Genomic DNA, 21,644 nt, shown 5'->3' with positions numbered 1-21,644 from the left:
CAGTATTTATTGTATTGAGTTGTGAGAGAAGAATTTAAAAAACGTTAATTCTGTGGATTTCTTCTGTATGCACGCACAGCATAATAAGGGAATTTATGTGCAAATCTGGAAAGACAATATACAGATTGGCTAACTTTCAGTCAATCATACACATCTAAAAAGTGTTCTCTTTATTGGCAGAGCTTTTGTTTCACTTTAAACAATCAGAGAGTACAATGAATATGACATCAACTAAGTATGAATACAGTCTAAATGATAATTAAAGTGCTGCCCTTTATAGATAAGTTAGCTAATAAAAGCCTTGGAGGTTAATTCTGAATGAAAAGCCATTCACTGCAGCTCATTAGTATGAAACAGGAGTTGTGTCACTGAATCTCTGCATGTCACACAGATGCTTTCTTTCTTACTATTACTGCAATCTGATGCTTAGGCACCAATTGTTTAGGCCAAATTTGATAATTTTTGTTTAGTTTTGGAATTGGACATTTCACGACTGCATTATCTTTTACTCTCAAGATTTGGAGTAAACAATTTATGTTATATTCTCTGAAAGCCTGTTTTAGTAAGTCAACATATATTTTAAAAATTAAAATAAAGGAATATAATTCTACTATTCTGAAATGTTGTTTTGCAAATTCACTCCAAACTGCAAATCTCATTCTAAACATATTTTATCCTTTAATGAAAAAATGAAACGATTTTAGGTTTGATATAACGTGACTGAATATTAAAATCTATTCTAGAATTTTAGGCACATTATGTATCCAAGCTAAGAACATTCCCCCTCCCCCCCCCAATACACTTAAGAGGAAACTACAGGATGACTTTAATTCAAAACAAATTATTTTTAAGAATTTCAGCTTCATCAACTTGAAAGAATAATACATTTTGATATGCAGTGTTTGTTAAGATACTTTCCTATGTTTTTAAAATAGCATCATTTCCGAATATTCCTATCCCTAAGTTTGCAGCTTATGCCACCCATTTCTGAAGGAATGCTTTAATCCTCTCTACTCAGAAAAGGCAATTTAACATTGATAATGTGCCTGCTCAGAGCTCCATCTGGTTGCTGCTGATAAGGGCATCGCTGTGACAGGGGAATTTTCCACTCTACAGGCGATTTGCAGTGCTCACTGAACTTCTGAAAATCTACAGCAAGGAAGCAGGGCCAGGGATTTCATATTAGTGGACAAAATAGCAACTGCAGATCAGCATGTGCTAGCTCATCATGGGAATATGAAGGAAATCTGTATGTTTTATTTCTATGAATCTTCCGATAACTAATCTGAAGAACAAAACCAATGAAAGTCTTCCGTTAAAACTAAGATAATTAAGATCTAAATCAAAAAGACTACCTGAATATTTAAGAATAATTTTCTAGATCTAAAATTTTAGATTTCTCTTTCACCAAGGTATATGTGCCATTTCACAAAACAAACCTTGGGGATAATTCTGAAAAATAGATCTTGCTGGTACATATGAGGTGTCATATAGTACTTTTTACTATAAGAAATGTAAGGAAAGTTATTTCTGTAATCAAATACTCTGTTCACATATCCGATACCAACTCCCACCTCCCATGCTTCTTCATTGTCCCCAGCTCCCCAAAGGCAGCACCTTACAGCTCAGCTTTCTTGGAAATATAAGTATTAACCTTTTCCTTCAATGTCTCTTTCAAAACATATCTGTAACCTGGCAGAAAAATGCACAGTAGAGAAAGCATCTTCTGTGAAAATGAACACTTATCCTTGAGAAAATATCTTACATCAGGTACAGACCTCAATTCTTTTTGAAGGAAACCAGTGTGTCTCCTCCCTAATTTGAGCTCCCTTCTGCCATGAGGAGCTGTGTACCCTCTGCTCTTTACTGAAGAAAAATCATGAAGAAAAACTGGGGACATCTGAAGTGTGGAACACAAACTGGTCTCTGAAAGAATCCTTTGCTATCTCAGACTCCTCAACATGAAGGAAAGAGAATGAGAAGGAAAATCTATACGAGTGTCTTCTTTTCCTATCTAGAAATCTCAGTGTCATTCATTGGAGCAAAAAAATTTGTAGAACACTGCCTTGATCCTCCTCACTCACAGAAAAAGCCCTGAGAAGAAGGATTTTGCTCAGCTGTCCTGAGTCCTGATTAAAAACAGACCTACTTCATCCCTTCTTGGGGGCTTTTATTAAAGTAACATACTGGGGGTGGGAAGGGTGATTTCATATTTCTTAGAATTCATAACAGGACAGAGTAGGGGGAACTAAAAATGCAATGCTTTTTCCAGAAAGGGAATATATTTGGATGGACTTGCTCTTCCTATTGGGACAGAAGAAAAATACTAAGCACTATCGTTTTTCTCACTTCAATTTATAAACACAACTCATACATGGAAAAACCCAGCTACTGAGACAGACTCAGAAGGAAAGAACACATGGCTCTTACATTAGTTTATACATAGCTGACAAGAAAACCAAAGGGTTTGTCTGCACAGCCAACAGAAGCATGAAATCTACTGCTATGCAATAAACAGTCCTCCAGGTTATCACCACAAATGACAGTCTTCAATGCTTTGAATGTGGGACTATTAAAATTAAAGCTAGGCACATGTGATTTGGGAATGACATCCTACACTAATCTCATAAATGTCTGCAGAGACAAGCAGGAATGCATGAAAAGGGTACAAACTTAACAAGATACAACTGTTGGAAAAGCAGGGGGTAGCCAAGGAGCTGCTGCTCCAGCTGGGCACGCAAATCAGGATGCCAAGACCCAGAATGCCTCTCTTGCTAGGAAAACAGACAGCAGCTAGCCCTCCCACGAGGTGGTAGAGAGTTCTTCTGTTATTTTTTTTCTCTGGTACCAGTGACATATGCCTGGGTAAGCAAAAATGAAGAAAAGTAAGTTTGTTTTTTCCTGAAGGAGAAAGAATAACCTGCAGCAACTGGCTACATCATTTCACCTTCCCACTGCAGCATGCAGTAATCCACTGCAAAGCTGGCATTCAGCTGTAAACTAGCATCGTTCAGGACAGGACATGAGGTCATTTCCTGACTGAAAATGGAACATGACTTATAAGAAGATTAAGAGCATTTAATTCACATCAAAATATATAGAGTTAATAAAAATACCATTGTATTCAACTGCTCATGTAAACAAAGGTTAAATACCAGGGAAAACTGTGCCACAGCTGTAGAAGGTCTGACCAGAAACAATTAAATGCTTCAGAACACCTGGAACTAGAAATGCTCAAAGGTTACTGGTTGGTAAGGAACACAAGGGTATCATACCTCAAGAACAACTCTGGATGGCAATCAGGGAAAAACAGGTCAAATGACAGGAATAACTTACAGAAGGTAAATTACTACTGTATGTAATTTTAATTGTGGCTAGTCCATTATTTGATTACTTAAACACATAACAAAATCATACAAAGAAAAGTCTTCCAGTTTGGAGGATGATGTACAGATTTATTTCCATAAATACAAACTGTAAAGTCATTTTAAAAAGTCTATTTAAAAGTTTAATTTTTTTAACCCCACAGTTCTTATGCAATTATCAAGTAGCAGAGGCATGTAGATCTGGACTGCAGCACTGAAAAGCAAGACAAGTTAACCACGCTGAAGTTTATCTGCCAGGTTCCCTCCTAGGTGATCTTATGAGTTACAGTAACAATACAGAAGGCTGGATGCAACACCTGAAATTCATCAAGATGGATAAATGGAAAATTGGTGACACGAGTCTAACCCTAAGCAGAAGGGGTCACAAAGAGTACAAGTGACATATCCTAATCTTAGTGGTTTCTCTCTCCAGCAGTGCTAGCAGCAATGAAATGCTGTTCTAGTTTGAAGTATTTTTAACTCTTTGAATGAAAACAGATCTTGAGCTCTGTGTGTAAATATAAAAGTAATATATAGATACATTTAAAATGTGTTTAGCTAGCATTTTAAAAGTTATAGAACACCATTTTTGTATCTTATGGCATGTCAAGTTATGGTTACAAGTAATCATACTTTGATGCATGAAATATTAATTTTGAGTCCTTTGCATTTTGGGAAGGGTATTTAATTGTATTGACCAAACACGTAATTGCTAAAAATTCCAACATTACTTATCCTTGTGTTGAATATACCACTTAAAAATACAGAATAATCCTTTAACTTGCTATGTACAGAATTTCATAGCTCTTCTGTATGAGTTAAAATATGCTGAAATAATACAGAAAATATTTAGTTTAATAGAATAATAGAGTAATCCAAGTTGGAGGAGAATTCTGGAGATTAGATGGTCTAACCTTCTGTGAAAATCGGGATCTTAGCTCTGATTATCCAGAGTCCTGCTGAGCCAAGCCTTGAATAGTTCCACTGCTTATATACTATAGACACTCAGCAACCAGAGTTTATGAAACTGCAATAAAAAAATGCTCCTCAATTCAAGTTCTTATGGGAAAACCTGGTATTACAGTAACTCTGAACAGATGAACCATTCAGAGTAGCTTAACTTTTATGGTATAGAAGGAGGGACTGATTTTCTTGGAGAGTCTATGTGACACTGACAGCTCTAAAACTCCAATCAAACATCACCAAGAAAATGCTGCTGGTTTCAACACATTTTTAGAAATCTAAAGACTACATGAAGAGAAATCCATGGTTGCTGATGTAATAAAAACGGCTCCTTTTGTGATCTTCTTTAAGTAAATAAAATTAATGTGTGGCAGAGAGATAAAACACACCTTGTGATTTAAAAACTAGCAATATGGCAGTGATACAGAAAAAAAGTCTAATTCTGCAGAAGACAAAGTAGATTTGACAATTTGGGAAAGGAAAGTAAAACAAGAAATGCAACATAAAATTTGGATAGAGGAAAAGCAAAACCTGGAATTAAGAAGAAAATTAAAAAAGCATATGACACAATGTTCTCTGGGTTTTGTGCCACTGCTGCACATAGTAAAAATGAACTGAGAGGCACATGTTTTCATCTTGCATAATGCCTGTATATGAAAATCAGAAAATGTAACCTTGATGTACTGAGTAGTCAAAAATCCCTTTTTGGAAAAATATTTTTTTAAATGCTTTTTTTTTTTTTTTTTTTTTTTTTAAGAAGAAAGCTATCTGGTGATTAATACAATTAGTAAGAAATACGAAAGAAAAAATATAACAAGAAAAGCGTACCCACCTGGCTACAGAATACATAAACAGGAAATCATTGTCAGGTGATCCAGGGGTCTTACTATAATCTGTATACTTCTTCTGTGTGGTACTTTTTATATCTTTCATTACAGATTCCATTTCTTTACTGAGGTTGGTTTCGGACTATGAACAGAGACACAAAAGAAGATTAGTTAATTTTACCTGAAGAGAAGCAATAGTGGATTGTAAAGCGCAGCACTTCCAGATTTGTAAAACACATTTGCAGGTTATGAAAAAATATGCATTACAAGTCAGTATTCTGTCTCACAGAAGTGTCAGAATATTTTGGAAAGTTATTCTGATTTGCTCTGAATATGAAAATATAACTGGTTTTGTCCATCTCCTAAGTTTAAGAATCTCAGTACTTGTGCTATTCTAAAGTATACTTGCACTTTACAAGTACTCAAAAACACAAAGCATCTCCATCATGACTTGAATATCTTTTATTCTGTCAGAGGACCTCATGAAGCTTTATAACACATGAGCATCTGCAAGTTGCTCTTTCTGTAAAATAAATAGTCCATGCCTTACAAAGTTCTTAAGAGACACTGTTTAAATAGTTTCCAGTTACAAGACTACTGCTATTTGTTCATTGCATGGAAATTATAAATATATTTTATATTCCATGACTTTGTTCTATGTAAATTACTATGGAGAAAACTGAAAATGCACTCAAATAAAAAAATTATATTTATCACATTTTGTCACAGCTTTCAACTGTTTAGTTTTAAATAAATGGGTAATGCAGTAAATGCTCTAAATTTCTTGACAAGTAAACAATAGTATGTTGTCTTCAATATCAGCAGAAAACGAACTTTCCGAGGTTGCCAGGTTTCTAAGAGATCACAAATGCAATATCACATAAAAACTGAAAGGAAGAGGCAAATTAACAAGGATCTTTCTGCCTTACACTGATGCTTACTGGGAAAGTTCCCAGCTGTTCTTGAAGCTCTTCCACCTCTTGCACAAGGTCTTGCATACACTTGTTACTATGGCTTTGCCAAACGCTTCTTTCCATGTTGTTTCCAGGATAACAAGGAAGAACGCTGTTGGCAAACTGCCTACACAGGGGACAGGTAAATTCTCCTTTGTCCACTGAAAAACCCTGGAGGACTTGGTCATTCTAAAAGACAATAAAGAAGACATAGCTGAAATTTGCGAATGATCATAGTTTCTTTAGCTTGATATTTCAGGTGTGTAGCTAAAAAAAATCTTAGTCTAAAACCTAAAACTGGAAAGAAAGAATAATTAGAATAGTTCCCCATTTTACTGACAAAGGTCTTAGCTAGTAGAAACTGTCTTACAATCTTCCAATTCAATAATTTTCCTGATTTTTAAGCACTCTATATTGTCAACAGTATCCCCATAATAAAGTAGAAGGACTTCAATGGAGTATTTCCAACATTTCATGTGGGTTTTTTTCTGACAATTCCCATAAAATCTGAGGCTCCAAGTACAGGCTGAAAAAGGCCTAATCAAGTAGCCATTGGCAGGCAGCATGAGAAGAACCCTGATTATTTCTTGTATCACATGAAGGATGAAAGCATGGACACAGAAGTACGTTTGGAAAGTGAGGATGTGTCCTCAGTATTCCTGTTAACTGGCAGAAAACCTTGCTTCAGCTTCATGAGTTGCCACCATGGTTTCCCATGTTGATATCTAGCTGTATTATGTAAAAATAAATGTTTTATCCAGATGAATGCAGGTCTATATAAATTATTTCAGTCCTAAAAATGGTAGTAAATAGTCAAAATTTTTAGGCATTCATCTAGGTACTAGTAAAACATGCTAGGATCAGAAGTTCACTTAAATAATCTAAAATCATCAAGAATACAATTACACGGAGTAACAGTTTGTTTCAAGTTGAAGAGAGAATCCATCAGAAAAATTACTTCCAAATTTTTAAGATGCAAGAAATCACTTTTCCAAAAATCTGTAAAGTGAGACTCTAGCATAAAAGTCCAGACTTTACTGCTATAGTACTTTATGCCATTTTTATGTTATTTTGTATTTATCTTGATGACACAATTACTGCTGCAAGCAAATTAAATTAATATGGAAAAGAACAATTCATCATGGGATCCAAGAAAGTTTGCATACCTCCTAGTTTCTTTAGAGGTCAAGTTTCACAGTATGAGCAATGCTGACACTAAAAGTACAAGGAATTGCTCACGGTTTTTCTCAAAATGAAAAGCAATCTCTAAACCACAAAAACAAACTAACAAAAACCATGAACACGCTCCCCCACCAACCACTCCTCTCCCCCAGACAAACAAAACCTCAGCAAAAGACCCACCAAACCCAAAACCTGAAGCAATATCCTGTAATCTTGAACAAAAATGCTGGTTCATGTGAAACAAGAAGTCATCACTTAGTCTTTACTCTTTTTGCGCTGATTAATTTTGTACAAGATTTTTTTCTGATATATCAGAATAACTGAAAACAAAGTACTGTTGTTAGTAATGACAAGATGCAATAAGAGATTAAGTTAAGTTCTTGAAACATAATAAACCCATTCTTTACACTGATACAAAGCATTTGATTGATCTGATTTGAACAGCACAAATCCAACCAACTTCAGTAAAAGCCATTCAGATGCAAATAAACAACCATGATCTTCAGTTTTACTTACCCGTAAGGATTCCATGTAAGATTTGTGACAATCTATGTGTAAAGTGTGACCACAAGTTTGTACATAGACACCTCCTTCCCAGCCTATTGACACTGCTTGTAGGCAGGAACTCTGAAACAAAGCAACAACAGTAAGAAAGAACAACCGTTATATATAAAGCTATAAAAATATTTACCAGAACTTCAAGGTTTACAAAATAGATAGATTTTTACTCATCATAATTGGAAAACAGAACAAATATTTGTTTAGGGAACTCAGTTGTATACTAGGTTTGTTTAGAAAACACTGGCCTTATTGGAAGGCTGCACTTACAGTCCCTAAGTCCAAAAAAGTTACCTCACTGGTATTATTTTTTTAGAAAATAATGACCTGAAGAAACAATCACCTCTGGCAAATTCATAAGGAATTCTAGAAAATTCTCCTGCAGAATATTTAACTATAGTCAGTCTAAGTACTAAATCTCCATTTCTTAAAAATTTCATACACAGACTGAAATGTACATTCTGGTTATACATTTAAAGAACAGAGAAAGATTTATGGCTACCAGAATTGGAAAGTAATTTTTAGTGTGATAATTTTTAGTGACCCTAAAATGGTCTTAAATGTATGATGCAAAATCAGAGTACCACGATACTTGCCTTTTCTAGGGGTGGCCTAGTATCTTTTTATTTCCTGCATTTGAGCAGGAAATCAAAACAAAATTACAAATTTTAGCTATGGGACATGCTCCTGTTTACCATGCCTCAACCTGTCATTCATAATGTGCTGTGAGCCCTCTTTTAGAGAATCTGTCTGGATGTTTAATGACTGTGTAGCCTGCAGATATAAAAGATACCTATCCCTAAAAATATAACAGGGGGAAGCCAGAAACTATTTAAAAATAGGGACCCTATCAAACGTAAACACTTCAGAATGACTGCAACATGAAAAAGCATTAGCTAAATGTAGAAATGAAACTAGGAGAACCGTAAGCTGTAATTTCATTTATCTTTTCACACACAAATTGCTCTTGAGCACGGTTCCTGTTCCCGTGAAGCCCTTACATCTTTGAAGTATCGCTGCAGCGTTGTCAGCCTCACGTCGTGCAGCGCCGCGCAGGTGTCCCAGGGATAGATCTGCTCCTCCTCCGTCGTTGGGAGTCTCTTTGGCTCAGTGCTATTGCGGCACTGCCCCAACACTGCGCGAGGAAAAGCAGCAAAACACAGCGCAACGGGAACAACGCGCCAAACAAGAAAGCAGTCAGGCTATTTTGGCTTGTAACTATGATGTGCTTTATTGATGCTAAAATTAAAAACTTACTGAAGAATCTAAATACTGAAAGTTGTTCTTTTCCACTTGTATTTTTTTTTATATATATATGCATACACACATGTATATATAAACACCTATATCCACTACCACTTGTATCTACATGCAGAAATGCTGAAGACTGTTTAATTTTCTTTTCCTTCCAGTTTTTCCTGATTTTCCTGCAGGTCTGTAATGCACTGCTGCATTTGCAATAGCTAATATAAAGTAGGAGGGAATTGAGCTGTTTGTTCTTTCCCCCGAACTTTTCAGAAGTTCCTTATGCTTCTCTCATAGACAACCCTCCACAAAAAAAAAAAAAAGGGAAACCCTGTGCTTCCAGACTTCGTGAGACACAGCAGGATTTATGTACACGTGCTAAAAGCTGCAGAAACACTTTTCCTGCAAGCCACACATTCATACCTGAGGATGCCTGTAATAGTACAACTAGCCCTGTAGGTCTGTCTTCAGTAGAAGGGCCACTCTGTCCACAAATAACACAGTCATATATTGCCTCAGAAACATGCTGCTCGGATGTAGCTACCTCCATGGCGATATCCGCATCTGGTGATTCTAAAAACAAAGAAGAAAATTTGTATTAAACAGAAGTAAAGAAATCCAGCTGAGGATTTCCATCTGAGGATGTCCAATCTATCTGCATTGAGGTAGTGATGAAAAAAACTACAAAATAATTCCTCTGCTTTATCTTCACCTGAAACAATGTCAGCTGCTTGAAATGAACCTTTCTGCTTCCACGAAAGACATCTACAAAATGAAGTACATGTTTTTCCATAGGCAAAATTACTCCCTGTGGAATTAAATGTTCCATTTGGGTTTCATGTCAAGCTTGATCTCTTTAAAACTTCTATAAAACAGAGATCTATTTCATTAGCTATTATACTGAAAACTTTGAACATAGAGAGATGAAGGGCAACAATATGACTCTAGTAAGACCAGATTTGCTCACAGCTGACTGAAACAACCATCTGAAGGAAAAATTACTATCTGTTTTCTTCATGGCCCACACTGCTCCATCCTAGGTGCACAGAAATGTTCAAGGCTCTGAAGCATCAAAACCACTGCCCTTGACATAGCTTTGATCACATGACAGTTGGTGGTGCTGATTTCAGGGCAAGCCATTTTATGTTATGTCACAATCCAAGTTAAGAATTCTTTATCAGCTTCAAAGAAAAGCACCTTAGGACTAAATGATCCACTCCTGGCTGCTCAGGAACACATACAGTCAGCCTCTTGATCTAGAATATGTGGGTTCTTTGTGTCTTTCCTAGAACATCATTTTTCTAAAGGAAAACGCTTCCTCCCTACCTTCACCCATCCCTTTTATCCCTCTGATTAAGCAGGCTCAGGTACTGGATAGATAATCCAAGAACCTTAAGTACAGCAACAGTCCTGCAGAACTGCTTTTAGGAGAACTGCTGCCTTCTGAAAGTCTACTACAAGTTTGGCAGAGGAGGCTGCTGCCATGAGGAGAGGAAAGGCGTGTCGGGTGCCAGGCAGAATATTTCTCTGCTATAAAAAGCTTCATGCAATGCTCTTGCTCACAGGGTTGAATCAAAATTACACTGTTCTAGTAAGTACTGATTTCCCAGTCAGTTATTGAGGGTGATATGAGAATGAACCCAGATCTTCACCGACGTGCAGTTGTTAATATTGTACACATGTCTATCACCATCTAGTGGCAGCCAGATGGACAATGCAATAAAATGCACAATGCATCAGCTGCCAAGGTCCAAAATATCCTGGAAACTTAGAAGCAAACGGCAGCACAGAAGGGAGGGAGTAAACACTAAATGCTACTTTTTATATCTAACATCACCTCATAATCGTGTAATACACAATCACGTACACCTTTGTATCAAATGCAAGAAATGACAAGGACTAGAGTTTCAGCTTTCTTTTCCCTCTTTTTCTAAAATATTGCCAATACAACAGAAAATATGCAACCACTCAATATTTTTCAGATGAGCAGAAAGAGAATACAGTGTATCAATCTGATTTTGAGCAGTTCGATGGAAGTCATCAAAATCTGTCAATATTTAATTTACAAAATACCATTCATTCATCATAAATTGCATATTTTTAACCTCAAGGGAAAAAAAAAAACAAAACAGAACCTAGGATTTAAAAGGTGTTTAAAATCAGTTCAATATATGCAATTTATACTTTTATTGCCTATGGGGAACAGGCACATAAAAATCAGGCTAATTTAATTTTAGAACTCATTGATTAAGCGCATGCTCCCTTCACAACGACTTAGATGTAGATGTAGCTAAGCTGCTCTGGCAAACAATAAAATTTCAAGGAAAGTAAGCTACTAGCACCAAGGAAGACTTTCTAATAAAATAATTTGCATCTGAGCTAGTAAAAGAAAACAAAGGGATATTGGCAAGAAATTAATACCTCAAATAAGTAAGAATACCAGAAAAACAGTAACCAAACAAAACCCCTCACTTCATTTTGAATGGACTCTGATAAACCTCAATTACTCACTTAAACTAGGTCCACAGATTCAATCTAATTGATTTGACTTGTCCTAATGATGTCAGTGTGTGAAGAAGGAGCCAATGAAAAATACAAGGTAAGACACATGGTACTGGTATCAGCTTACCACATTTCTGTCATGAGATTCATCTTAAGTTGTAGTAAACCTCATCCCCTACAGCGGGTTCTGGAACTTTTCTCTGTCCTTAGGAATTATTTCACAAATCTGAATAAACACGAACCTTAAAACACTGAAGGAGGACGGACAAATTTAAACTGTGACAGCAATCGAGGGAAGAGCCAAACCCTGTCGTTCCCAAGAGTTTTTTAGAAGCTAATTATTCAGCTCTTTGTTTAAGTTTTGAACCAAGAGAAGTGGAGAAACGAAGTTACAAAAACCTAGCGCTTCCTAGCTCCTAACAAATTACTGATCAATCTGCTCAAAACTAGCACACTGACGTACTGCGGAATGCATTGCTACCTGAATTTAATTTCATTTCTACTCTCCAGAGCTAAGGATGCATTCTGTTATTCCCTCTACCCGGCACAACCCCGAAACCAAGAGGGCTTTGTAAACACAGTAAATATAGTTCACAATCTCCGCTGACTGTAGTCAACATTTGTCCTGCCGTACACATGGTGTCAAAGCGGCCCCTCGGTATCAAAGCAACCATTAGTATGCTAATATTCTTTGCCCTGACCCAGCATAGATATTCTCAAGAGACCAGTACCTAATTTATTTTTCTATCTGGGTTCAGAAGATTGAGCGTTAGGAAATGTATGTCACCTTGCATTAAAGCTCTGCGCTTCTGTTTAAGTCTAACTAAGGAGTGTTTCATGAAGGACAAAATGACATCCTGCTACGACACACATCGTAAGAAAGACATAAAAGATCATTTGCATACATGTCAGGATGCATTAAAAAAGTCTTAAAAACGCACCGGCCACCTCAGAGACACAAAAACTACTGAAGAAATGAAAGATATCTTTGCATTTATAATTAACAACTTAACCAATTTACAAATTATCAATACGATAAGTAGTTCAGCAGCTTGCCTGGAATGGATCATATTTTGTTTTTATAAAATTCAGACAGATCTTTACAAATATAACTGTAATCTGTTAAAGGCTACTATTAACCTAGACTGAGTGGTTTAATTTTGTTCTTATCAAGTCCCTTCTGAAGGTTATGAAGTTTCAAGAATCTCTTGCAGAGAGTTCCACATCACAAGATAAACCATGGTCTCACCCCGAGGCAGTGCTCTCCAAGAGCCCAGAGGAGCTGCAACCAGGAGCTAGAACAGGAGCAGGAAGGCCCCTGGAGCTGAAACCAACACCACAGTTTTGAATCTCTGGACAGTTCCTCAGACACATCAAGAGCTCTATCCGCTGTTCTTAGAACACTTTCCTTGCTTTATTTTTCTCCTCCTTTTGTTTATCCTGCAGTCAAACAGCTAAAGACAGCACAGTGGATGCTCTTCTATCCTAGTTCATTAACATAACTGTTTCTAAATTTCACCTAATTACTTCCAGGCAAGCTTGAATGGCAGTGCAGTTCTGCAGATGTCACAGAGTATAAATAGAAAGTAACAAGGGGGCACAAATGGAAAGTGCTACATAATTGGAATTTTTTCTCTACAGTAAATATGTGAAAGAAAATGCCAACCCTTATTTTCAGAATCTCAGATTAATTTGTGTATGTCGATTCAAATAAATAAATTCTACAAGTAAAATGAGACACATTTAATATTGAATAATCAACATTTAATTATGTAACTTCCTTTTAAGCCACGTTTCATTGCAGCATCCAAATAATCAAAGAAGAATATCTCAGGGGATTAACAGTGCCTCTGTGCACTTTACTGAACACTTTAGAAACTAAGAAGTATATGGGTTATAGGGTTATAATAAAATAACCTTTAAGCTTCGGCACTTCTCCATTATTCCTATCTCTTCCTAGACACATTTATTTTCAGAGTATTTCCAATCTTCTACACTGCCAATAGAAAGGTATTAGGAAGTTTTTAATATATACCCAAAAGCAATTACAACTGTTCCCACATTTTACTAATGAATCACATCTACTTTTCATAGTTACAATTTCAAAAGGTGATGATGAAAATAATATAAATTTGCCCAAATGACACCAACTTAAACAGTGACAAAACAAGGGAGCTGAGGCCTCATCATCCCTGCATTTTTGACAGTATTATTACTACAACAAGTGAACAAAATTAAGAAACAAACCTACTGCTGGGCTTCAATCTATAAGAAAAGTAACAGGTAACAGACTGTGTGAGAGGGGAAGGAATTCCTACTTATTTTAGTATGAAAGGATTTTTAAATTTTCAAACAACTATTTCAACACTGCTGTGCTACAATCCAGGGTAAACCTAGGAATTATGTAAGGGCAGTTTTAAATTTAATCACTCCAGAAAGACTGGTTTCAGAATTCTTCAGAATTCAGAAAATACTGTCTCTTGTGCTTTAAAAGTAGAGTAACAATAGTTTCTGCAACATTTTCAGAAATTCTCTGTATCATATAGAGAAGGCATTCACAGCTAAACAAACCACTTAGATCAACAAACTGAACAAAATATTCCTGGCAAAAATTAATCTATATTTTTAAACAAACCCCATGCACTATAATGGTATATGAACTTACTTTCTGAGAGCTATTTTAATGCCACTCAGAACATAAAATCTAGTACTGGACTATAGTACTACTTCAGTGTATTCTCATAATAAAGAAAATGGAATGACAACTGAAGACACTGAAAACAGTGAAAAGGCATAGTAATTATTAGTTAACACAATGCCTGGATTTCTATTAAGCTGTTGCCAAGTGTCTTTATGTAGAATTAACTTTATGAACATGTAATTCATTAAGTTGATTCTATCAAGTGCTGTGCATGACCTGGTATAACTAAACAAACACAACATTTTACATTGAGGCATCTGAAGTTATGAATTCTTTAAACACTAAGAAGCAAGCTATTTAAATCTTGCACACCCAACAACTTTTTAATGCACAATCATAAACACAAAGGCCCAGGACTGCCTACCTAAGAATTTAATATTAATTAACTAAAAAGCTAAGTGTTCACAGTCCTTCACAAAAATAATTGCTGTGTAGTTTACTGATTTAGCTACCATGATTCATCCACAGATCAAAGCAGTTATCTTTAAACATAGCTTATAAATCCTATGCATGGACATATTTATGCACGTTTATGTATATATGCAAATATAGCTATACAGCTATTGAAAGGTACATAAATATCCGTATGTATATAGATATACACACATCTGATTTCATCTGTAAATCCCATCAATTTCAAAGTTGTGACACAAGGAATTCAAAATCTAAGTGACTGAAGAATCAAAGTTTCCCAGCTACTTTCAATTAGTCATACCATATAGAAACTTAATTTTCAATAAGGAGAGCTGCAAGCTTCTTCTTCCCTTCTTCCTTACTTCAACAAATAGATTACAAACAAATAGCTGCCATTTAACGAGGCTGACTTACAATACCAAGTTCACAGATGAAAATTTGATATTGCACACCCTCCAAATATAACATCATATACAGAGTGATTAATTTCATAGAATCCTAGTAAGTCTGGGTTGGACAGGATCTTAAAGACCATCAAGTTCCAATCCTCCTGCTGTGGGCAGGGACACCTTCCACTAGACCAGGCTGCTCAGAGCCCCATCAAGAGCACTAAGGTATCCAAAACCTTAATAGGTATAAATGAATAAATCTTCTCAGCAACCTATGAACTGAAGGGAATTTAAAAATTTCAAAAGACAGACTTTTTCAGCAAATACAGTTGTCAAAATATTTTAAACCATTTTTAAGCATTGGTCAGTGCTTAAACTCAAATCAAAATTTCACAGCAGATGATACTTGATGGAAGGCAGGGGAAGTTTCCCTGCTTTTTCCTATCTTTCAGAAGTGCTAATTTTCTGTGAAGTGACCCAAATGACAAAAATATTTTCTATTCCTCAGCTGAACGCAAACTAATCAGGACTATGCACTTCTACACAGGAGGATCTGAAAGAACACATCCTCAAGAAAAACAAGACCTCATTGTGCTGTAAAGCCAGCATTTGAAATAGAATACAATGTTATCACTTATAGCAACTGAGGTGATCTAAAAATTATGTGTTCTTCAGTCCATAAATACATTTAAAAGGCAAAATTTTCACCTTATTGAACTTTGAGGCTCTATGGAGAAATAATCTTAAATTCTATTACTACAAATTAAAGAAAAATAAAATCTTGAAAAGACAAACTAATTTAGGGACCTTTTATATTAAAGGTAAATACTTAAAAACATATCACAAATTTAATAATTTCATGCACTGCATATTAACAAAAACTAGGAAAAAAATTATGTCCTACAGATTTCATCTATTCTTTAGCAATTATGTATTCAGCAATATCTGTCCTATAAACAAAGTGAAGCTCCCTAAATATAAAGTTAACAAGTGGATACAAAAGCATAATCTATGGGGAGGGCTTCCTGCTCGGCTGTTGATGATTGGGTTGTTTTGTGTGTGCCTTTGTTTTTTAAACTGAGTAGAAACCCTAACCCTAACATGTGGAAAAGGACATAAATGCAAGCAGTCAACCACTCAAAAACTCACCAACATCCATGGCAGTTTCCATGAAGCTTTTCTGCCTCGAGGCAAATTCGGCCAACAGCTTCTGCTGCCTTTCTCTGGCCTTCTGTCGTCTATGTGAAAGAGGGGGAAGAAGAAAAAATAAGCATACTTAAAGGAGCAAAAAACCCTTTAAATGTCAAGCTGATTACAATTATCACCTTAATCAGTATCATTCCAAATTAAGGTTGATATAAAAAATAATTTCCAAGCCTAAAAAAGGAATCTTTTGCTCTTCTAAAGCAGGGTTTTTAAAGAAATTTAGTTACTTTTTTTTGAGTCTGAAAAAACAGAATAAAATCCTGTCCCAAAACATCCTTCAAAAGTGTTGACCACAGATCTTTTAACAAATTAGGCCACAACATCACAAGAAAAGGAACTCGAGACCTAAGTCCTGAAACTTTTTTATCTATTACACATGGGAAGAAAATGAGAGAGCAATGTTATTTGTACAAAAAAAGTACTTCTGTGAGAAACCAACATTTGCAAGTTAATAATAACAGTAATAATAAACCTCATAATAATAAACCTCACTCCCTTTTGATATCAAGCATGATGGTGTGGGAAACAATTATGAATAATTTATTTTCCACCTGAGCCTCAGAGTGGTTCCTTCCCCCCCACTTCCACCCAAGATACTGGCCACCAACAGCTTTTATACTGAGATTTAAAGAACCTTGAGACTGCATCCAGATTATGAGCCCTTATCTCCCTGAAGCAAGCTGACTTCACTAACTTTTCCTCACTGTTTGTCACAGCTCTGGAATTATAAATGGTAAACACCAGAGACTTATTCTTGTCTACCCTACTATTTACATACTGCAGTGGGTCGAGGAGTATTGATGGATGTAAAAAGATAAAGAAACTAGACATTCACTTTCCTTCCTTTGACATGAGCTGACAGGTAGAGGAGATGGGAGAGTGGAAGTGGGAAAACCAAAGCAAAGGCCTACTCCGTAGCTGCTCAGCACACAGGGAATGCCCTCAGCTGAGGGGCTTTACACAGCACCTCCCCAGGGCAGCTACACAGGCTCTGTCACAGCTACAAATTCTGGGCAACAGCATTCACGGTGCAGTTTTTCCACTGCTCAGAGATGGGTCAGGCACCTAACACTGGCTTTTAAAGCCTCACTCGGTGTCTGATAGCCTGATGGCTGAGTCCTCTTTAGTCTCGAGCCCTGGTTATCAGCTCCTGGCACAGGAGCTGGCAGGCACAGGCCCAAAGCCGCTCACACGATGTAACCTGTCAGCCTCAGGTGACTTCTTCCTAAGTCAGAGCTTCCAGCCTGTGTTCTTAAAGGCATCTGAAAGAGCCAAATATCTCTGCCCATTTATCTGCTACATTGTACAGTCACCATTTCTCAAAATAACTTCCATTTACAACATCACTAAGATTCATTATTCTGAGGATCAGACCGGAGCATTCATTAGACTGGATTTTATTTCTTTCTCCCTGGAAATTTCTCAATAAACACCTTGACTAAAAGGAGAGTGACTGTAAATAGATGCATTTAATAAGAAGACATAAACAAACTCTGACAGATTCAGTACAGCTCAGTAATTTTCCACGATGGCCCATGGGAATATGACACCGCAACTGAAAAAATACTGCAAGCAGCTCAAGCTTGCTTCTAGTTCTGAATTTCAGTTTCTATGGCAACAATCCATTGCCTGAGTGATGCCATTATATGTTGAAGTAAGCTAAAAAAGGTGATTGCTTAACGTTCACAGTCTGCTCAGTCTTCACTGATACAAAACCGGAATTGGGGAGAAAATTAAAACAAAACAGCAAAAGAGTAAAAATTGCAGCCTGGCTTTATGAACACTGTCACTCTATGGGTTTGTCATTTCAGTTATCACACTGTCCTTCAATAAACTTCACGGGTCTGCCAATATCATTACCAATTTGAGAAGATAATAATCATTCAGAAAACAAAAAAATGGGAAACAATCATTTTTACCGATGCTTTAACTCCCAAACTTAACTGAAAACTCAGCACGTCTCCCACAGATCCCTGAAAATATCACAGCCTTTTACAGAGGGAAAGGAATGACCTCACCCTTTACTATATGAAAAGTCCTTGTTTCATCCATGCCCCTGCTCCTCCTGTACATTAATCTAGTGCTATTGAGTACCACATTAATGATGTAGCTGTGTTTTATCTAAATAAGCTATTCATTCTGGCTTTTTCTGATTAGCAATTTTACATACTGAACCTTAACTATTTCTCTCATTAAATGAACTATTACAAGCAATGTTGAAAATTAAACCAGTAAATAAACACTAGCAAGACAAAAATATTTTTTCTCTGTAAAGTATGTAACATACAAATATATTAAATCTATTTGCCATATTCTTATGTGTAATTTTCCAGTACAGTGTAGGCCTTGGGCATATCAGAGAGATTTTAATGAAAAATTTATTTTCAAACAAATAAAAATAGCAGAATAATAAAAGTAATACAGAAACCAAGTCAGATGACTGTACTTTTTAAATCTAATTTCTAGAACCATAACTGCATATTCTGGTTACATAAACCATTCAAAGTACTACATGAACAAGTACCCAATAGTCTTCTTGTCCATTGCAGCCTTTGCTCTCTATTTCAGCTGCTGTGCTAAGTTCCCTGACCTGAATTCCCCACTTTCTGTGCCCTAACCTTCCAACACTGTCCAATCCCTTCAGATCCCACGTTCCAGCCTTTCACACCAGCCGACTCTTCTTTGCAGCTGAGCCTCTGACATCCCCCAAACATCAACCTCTGTCTCTCATACCTTCCAGACATTTGCATTCCTATTCCACATTCTCCTTCTCCTAGCAACTCTCAAGACCCTGTTCTCCCCCACTGAGATTTTCACAAAAACTGTGTCATTTCATTTGCTACTCTTCTCTGAGTATTTCTGCCCTGACAACCCAGTTCTTCATGTATCTCCATAATATCCCTGCCTGCCAGCTTGAGTCTTCCCACATCAACTGATCACTTGCTCTGGCATCTTCTCTTTTTTCCACTGGTACACTGACCACAAGGTTTCTCCTTCCATCCCAGTTTCAACACCACCCCTGCCATTTCTAGCTTTCACCTCTTTGGCAGCTCCAGTTGCCATCCCCTAGCTGATTCCTCTTCCGTAGGACTCTCACGCCAGCACAACATTTGCTGAAAGCCCAAGAGAAGCAAGGTCTCTGCATTCAGTTTCAATACTGCTGGTATTCTGGGGACTTTCAGGACTCATTATGTCCCAAATTAAAGTCAAAACTGCCCACACTTAAAAAAAAATAAAAAAAATTCATCCCTAAACAGATACCTGACATATGAGTTTTCAGGCCACATAACAAGAAAATCCAAACTGTTTTTTAGTAAGAATAATAAAAAATATTAAATATTTAAAATTGAATGGGTCAGACAAGCACAAAAAAAGATAGAATTATTAAACCCATATATAGTAAACAAATCCCCAAAACAGTCATGGTGTGATGTGTGCATGTGAATGAACAGACAGTACAAATAAAAATTCTAACTTATCTTCAGGTTAAGCCACAAAAGCTAACACAACCTTAATTCTAGACCTTTGTATAGATGAGTTTTATAAATGGAACATAAAGAGTGAGCATAAAATTGTTGAAATTTTCTAATTTAAAGATCTAAAATAGCAAGGTATACATTCTTCCTCAGTACCATGTAAATCACGTATATTCAAATCAGATAGTGAGAACTGTAGAATTATGACTTATTCTTTTAGTATGTAATTCATATAAAATCCTAAAGATCAATCAACAGCTGCACGACACACACTGTCCTCCTCCTGCCCCTTTATCTCCTTATTAATGTTACCTTTCTTCTTTATCCAAAGTTTTCTTCTCTGCAGAACTAATCTTTTTTGGTGGTACAGGAGGTGTCACCTTCCTGCATATCTCTTCAATTATACGTTTATTCAACCTGCTCTGCACAGCAGCTTTCAGTAAAATTCTTTCTACTGCCGTCATTCCATCTCCGTGAGAGTATCTTGGGATTTCTGGGTGGATTAAAACATCCACATCATCCAGCCACGGGGGATAGTAAGAGTTTTGTTTTCCTGAGAGTTTGTGATGCAATTTAATCAGCAAAGACAGTATGCTTTCCTTGACTTCTAGAATGGCTGTGGTTAACTGCGGAGTTGCACCAGGCGCCGACCATTTCATCGATGTTTTGGGCCGCACCACCTGATTGGCCTCGCTGGTGTTCCGATTGATGATCTCCTGAAATTTCTTTCTACGTTCTGCGACCAAACTGAACACTTGGGCTGTCCCTGAGTTCTTGGGAAAAAAATTATCATGATTAATTTGCAAAAAATACAAGTATAAACAACACAAGTTTCTAAAACTATGGAAGATATTTGAAGCTGGGAAACAAAGCGTGAAACTCAAAAATTCTTCTCCATTCTCAAAATGTATTGAAAATTAGGAAAGCAAAATACTAAACCTGCATTTTTGTACAAGTCTGTTACGTTCAACTGCATAAAAAGCCAAGTACCAAAGGAAAATATCCATACCAAAACAGGTTACAACTGGTTTTACTCTAGTCTAATTAACAATACTGTTATCCAAGTAATATTTCCTTCGTTTTTCTAGAATAATAATAATTTCAGTATCTTTATGTCATTTAAATGCCTTTATTCAAGTCTACCGAGCACTGTTGCACAGTGTAATTCATTCTGTCACACAGGTGAATACAGGTGAGCCCACACAGCCCCATGGACATTGAGCATTTTATCTGGACTTGACAGGTAACACCCAGAAGCCACATACCCCTGTTTGCCAGCAGAGCATGTGAGCATGAGTGCAGTTACATTGATCACAGCCCACTTAGATCTATCTTACACTGCTCTTGCTTGCAGGGTAAGCAAGGATACATATACTGAATCCAAATATACCAAATAAAGGATACATATACTGAATCCAAATATACCAAATAAAGGATACATATACTGAATCCACAGCAGACAGATATCTCTTCATGGTTTTGAACATGAAATTCAGCACACTAACATCTTACCCCCTCCCTCCCAGAAGGGTGGGCAATTAAGAGATATCAATTATAAAACTGGGATTCCAAACATCATCTCACCTACCTTCTTTGTATTTTAATCTATTTTAAGCCATCTCCCTACTTTAGGTTTTGTCTGTTTTTCTGACATGAACACGCAAAAGAAATGTCCATTTTATTTCACTGCGTCTGGCACACAGTAATCTGAAATGCTGTGCACAGTAGATACAAAACCAACACTGACACTGAGATTCTATCATCTGCTGGCTATAAATCTTTTAGGATCCCACCTGAAAGGTTCATAGCCAGTTTAGTTTGTTTTCACAACAACAAAGAATTGCTATTAACAATTTCAAAACC

General features: G+C 36.5%; 1 protein-coding gene across 9 annotated transcripts in view; it reads right to left on the bottom strand.

The window, feature by feature from the left end:
- The window catches only part of UBR3 (ubiquitin protein ligase E3 component n-recognin 3), a 103,952-nt gene that overhangs the window by 35,329 nt on the left and 46,979 nt on the right, over window positions 1-21,644 (bottom strand). For 5 of the 9 annotated variants that reach the window (XM_058421267.1, XM_058421268.1, XM_058421271.1 and 2 more), the window contains 7 exons: window positions 20,094-20,554; window positions 16,249-16,337; window positions 9,517-9,666; window positions 8,850-8,983; window positions 7,807-7,917; window positions 6,085-6,297; window positions 5,161-5,297 (listed from right to left, as the gene is read on the bottom strand). In XM_058421267.1, the coding sequence (XP_058277250.1) occupies window positions 5,161-5,297; window positions 6,085-6,297; window positions 7,807-7,917; window positions 8,850-8,983; window positions 9,517-9,666; window positions 16,249-16,337; window positions 20,094-20,554 (1,295 nt within the window). The remainder of the gene's footprint in view (window positions 1-5,160; window positions 5,298-6,084; window positions 6,298-7,806; window positions 7,918-8,849; window positions 8,984-9,516; window positions 9,667-16,248; window positions 16,338-20,093; window positions 20,555-21,644) is intronic. The other 4 variants (XM_058421269.1, XM_058421270.1, XM_058421272.1 and 1 more) reach the window with 1 other exon arrangement.

Source organism: Hirundo rustica, chromosome 7 (assembly GCF_015227805.2).
Source record: "Hirundo rustica isolate bHirRus1 chromosome 7, bHirRus1.pri.v3, whole genome shotgun sequence".
In the NCBI taxonomy this organism is placed as follows: domain Eukaryota; kingdom Metazoa; phylum Chordata; class Aves; order Passeriformes; family Hirundinidae; genus Hirundo; species Hirundo rustica.
Note: the sequence above shows the minus strand (reverse complement) of the source record. Positions and strands in the feature narration are given on the sequence as shown.